At 34.7% G+C, this 4,334-nt stretch overlaps 1 protein-coding gene across 1 annotated transcript; it reads left to right on the top strand.

Moving 5' to 3' along the window:
* The first annotated feature begins 493 nt into the window (after positions 1–493).
* LOC130935917 (uncharacterized) lies at positions 494–2,228 on the top strand. The gene is made up of 3 exons (XM_057865843.1): positions 494–706; positions 798–886; positions 971–2,228. Exons 1-3 carry the CDS (start codon positions 641–643, stop codon positions 2,034–2,036), a joined length of 1,221 nt encoding a protein of 406 aa, XP_057721826.1. The 5' UTR covers positions 494–640; the 3' UTR covers positions 2,037–2,228.
* The last annotated feature ends 2,106 nt before the right edge of the window (positions 2,229–4,334 follow it).

Raw genomic sequence — 4,334 nt, 5'->3', positions numbered from 1 at the left:
CGTACAATATGTACAATGAACTAAATCCCTTGACCTTTCGGATCTAGAACTCTAATACCATGTCATAAATCCACTAATCCCAAAAACATAATCTGACAAGACAATATAATACTAATGGTTATATCTCTAATACTTTTTATATTGGCTCCCTATACTTTCTCTTCGTAATTTTATATAAGAGTGAATAATTTTTTTTTCTTGTAAAAAAATTTTGGGACAAAGGAACAACGTTGTAATCGCATCCATATTGCCAACAATGAGTGTGAGACAGCGCTAACGGTTACGATATTTTTCCAATGTCCTTGAAAACCACAAGATCAACTTATGTTTCAGACATAAACTCAAAACCAAAACCTAATGAAAAACAATATTAACAATAATAATAATAACAAAAATGCCATTTACAGCCTGTCATCAAAATCCACAAACAACTCTGTTTTTATCCTAACGGTCACTTCCCACTTTTCTTAAATAAAGTAAAAATTAAAAAACAAAACAAGAAAAAGGGGCATTACATTCAATCCTCTCTCTCTCTCTCTCTCTCTCGCATTTGCTGTAATGAAGAACAACAAACCCATTACAGAAGCTCCCCTTTCTTGAGGCTTTGCTCTTTTCTCATCCACATTGAAAAGACACAGTCATGGGTTGCTTCATTGGTTGTTTCGGTTCCACCAAGGATGCCAGACGCACAAGAAACAGACGCAAGGTTTCATTTTCTTCTCAAATTCCATCACCCTTTTCTCCCTTTTATTAAGTGTTTCTATGATTTAATTGAATCAATCACAATGCTGTTGCAGCGAGGTGATTGTAGTAGCCGGGAGCAACAAAGTGTATCTTTTCTTCAAGATCATTCCAAAACCGGACTTAGTTCTTCATCACAAGTCAAGTAAGCTAATTAGTTTCCAGCTTTCTATTTTTGTCATTAGTTTTGGATTTGGAGTTGATAACTCAGGGTTTTGGTTGGATTTAGGATTAAACCTGAGGAGCAGGTGAACTTGAATTTGAACCTGAATAGCAGCACTAGAAAGAAAGTAACTTTTGATACTAACGTGAAAACCTATGAGCCTGTTTTGGTGGACGAGGTTGATGATTTCCAGCCAGAGAAGAAGAGTGAAGAAGAATGTGGAGAGGAAGAACATTTGGAAGCATCAAGCCAGAAAAGGTCTTGCTCTGAAGAAAATAGTTCGGTGACTTCGGCCGTGTCTTACTCAACAAGCCATAGATACCAAAATTGCAGAGATAGTGATGAAGAAGAAGATGAAGAAATGGATTACTGGGATAGTGATCTTACTGATGATGATGATGAAGATGGTGATGGTGGCATGGGAGAAGAATATGATGAATTTGAAGAGGACTTTGAAGATGGACTAATATGCTCAAGGCCAAGAATTTCTGTGAATCAAGTGTTTGTTGAGGAAGTTGAGAATCCAATGGTAAATTGTGATAGTGATTTGAGGTCAATTGGCTTGAATCCGAATGCTCGGGATAGAAGTGGTTATGTTCATCCTGTGCTGAACCCGGTTGAAAACCTGATTCAGTGGAAAGCAGTTAAGGCCAAAAGAACACCACCATTAAGGTCTCAGAAAGAGAATTATGTTTCAAGTGAAGAGTCTTGGGTTGGATTGAATGCAGAACCAAGTTTCAGGGATAAATCTAAAACTGATCTATCAAAGGAAATTGCAGTTGATGCCAGCCTTTCTAATTGGTTGGATTCATCAGAAGCTACGCCTGTTAAGAAGGCTAGCTTGGTTGGTCTGAATGTGGATACACCCGCGAGCTCACAAGGCTCGAATTCAGTGATAAGCCATGAAGACAGGCCAATTTTAGGTGCATTGACAGCTGAAGAGCTCAAACAGTTTTCAGTTTCTTGTTCGCCAAGGAAGTTGGCGAGTCGAAGCCCGGATGAGAAGGCCATTATAGGCAGTGTAGGGACTTACTGGAATGTTATGGGGACTTCTGAGGATACTGGCTCTGCAACTTCGTTTAAAGGAATAGCAGAGAGAGCATGTAGAAGAGAGGGGGTACAGGTGAGATGAAACTGAAAGAGAAATCATGTGTTGGTTCATTTGATTGAGGGGTGCTGCTTCTTCTAAATCCAACTATGTTCCTCATTGTGTTCTTCTTAGGAATGCATTTTCTTTTATTATTAATTCTTTTGTGAATGTATCTTGTGCTGTGATGTTCTATTTTCTTTTGTAAGTGGTGTTGGATTTATACTATTTATCTTCTTTCCTTATATGTATCCCTTTGTTCTTCCATGCTTGTGCAATTTCTGTTGGGAAATAAGCAAGAGAGGGAAGCTAAATAACAAAATTGACACAAAGGAATTAAGATGAGGTGCGAAATAGGATAATTCCATCTAAAACAAATCTTTTATGAGATAAGGAAAAGATAACCAACTTTCAAACTAATATAAGCCTTAAATATACCTAAAATTAAATTAATACATTAAAATCAGTCTTAAAGATAAGCTATTAGTATAAAATCATATTGGAATATAAATACACATTAAAAATAAATTAAATTACACATGTATTTATATATAAATATATTGATGACTGAATTTAATTGTTAATATTTAGTTTAGTTGAGAAAAATAGCTCACAGGAACAAGTATTTATGATGAATATTTTACAATGAATTTTATTGGAACTGAGTTGATCTTTTATAAGGATGAATGTCTCTATGTATAGAGGTTTTCTTCTAATAAAGACAAAAAATTTGGATCTTTTAAATTTTGAATTTTACTTTAGAGGGTGAAGTATGATCTATCAGCATTTATTCTATAGGTGGGACCAAGAAAAAACATGAGAGAAAAAATATTCAATAATGAGAAATATCACTTTATCCTCTAAAGTGAAAATCTAAAATTTAGAGGATCCAAATTCAAAGACAAAATACGTGGTAGATAAGAAGGAATCTTATCTCCCACTACATTATATAAAGACAAACAACTTTAGACAAACTACTAAGATACAGACACGTGGAGGATAAGGATAAGGATCCTATCAACTCTATTATTATATATTTATTGTACACTCATAATTATTTATTGACTAAGGATCAGAACTTAGTGATTAACTCATGCTCCATAATGTCATCTATTGTTCCATATGTGGAGCAAATATGGTCTCATCTTCTTGATGAAAATAATAATCACCAAATCGTTTGTATGCAGTTAACGGTTCTTCAGCTGGATCTTCAGTGCCATAATCAATTCCTGTATTCATGTGTGTTGGGCTAGATAAGAGTGAATAAAATCTTGCATCCGATTCTTCTTCATAATTGTAAGTGTTTTAAGAAAGCGGTGGATTATCCCATGGGTTTGAGTTTTGAGCAAGTGATGGTTTTGGAAAAGAGTTGGATCCAATAAAAAAATCAGTTTGAAATTTTCTTAACTCTTCTTGTATTGTTTTGAAGGAACTCGAACCATCTTCTTCTTGTGAAAGAGAAAGTTCTTTAATAATTCCTAATAGCGTATAGATATCAGAGTTATTGCAAAAAGTAAGATATTTGGCGAGATAGTTGAGACAAATCTTTTCATCTGTGGACCACATCTTTAAATACCCTACTATGTTGATGTTGCTTCTTGTATAGCAAATTTTTTGCTAGTAATGGAACTGTCTTCTCAAGACAAAAGAGCAATAGAATTTTTGCTTCTTTTTATTAGGGATATTCCATATTTCAAGAGTATCCAGTGCATTGTCAAATTTTTCTCGCCAGGATGGGATAGGGGTAAACATAATCAGAAGTTGCTCAAGGAGTGATCCCGATAATTGTCTATCACAAAGTAGGTGATACATGGTGAGAGCGAGAATAACTATGGCACAGTCATATTGAGCAGAAATTGCCCATTTTGTTTAGCTAGTAAAACAGACATCGTCGGGTTAGAATTTTGACTGCAGTGAAATTTGTTTGCTTGGCTAAGAAAGGAAATGACTCTGGTTTTTTATAAAAATGATGGTCTTGAAGGTAGTTTGGAAGGAAAAATATTGGTGGATAGATGGTGTTCATGATTAAGAGGTGGAGAATTTTTTATGGGAGTTCTTTATTAGGACGAGAGAGATAATTAGTTATCATGTTGTGATTTCCCTTTATGTGCCTAATTGTAAATTTATAGCGGGAGAACCAATATTTTCATCTTAAGAATTGTGAATCTAAAAATATATTTTCTTTGGCATCCAATATTGATAGAAATGATGTATTGTCCATTTCCACGATAAAGTAGTAAGGACTTAGAAGAAAATTGAACTTCTCTATCCCTTTTTTGACTGCAAGAATCTTTTTGTATGTGGTATGATAGTGCTTTTCAGATTCTTTGAATCGTCTAGTAG

This window comes from Arachis stenosperma, chromosome 6, assembly GCF_014773155.1.
Source record: "Arachis stenosperma cultivar V10309 chromosome 6, arast.V10309.gnm1.PFL2, whole genome shotgun sequence".
NCBI classification, from domain to species: domain Eukaryota; kingdom Viridiplantae; phylum Streptophyta; class Magnoliopsida; order Fabales; family Fabaceae; genus Arachis; species Arachis stenosperma.
The sequence above is the reverse complement of the archived record's forward strand: the minus strand, read 5'-3'. Positions and strand labels throughout refer to the sequence as shown.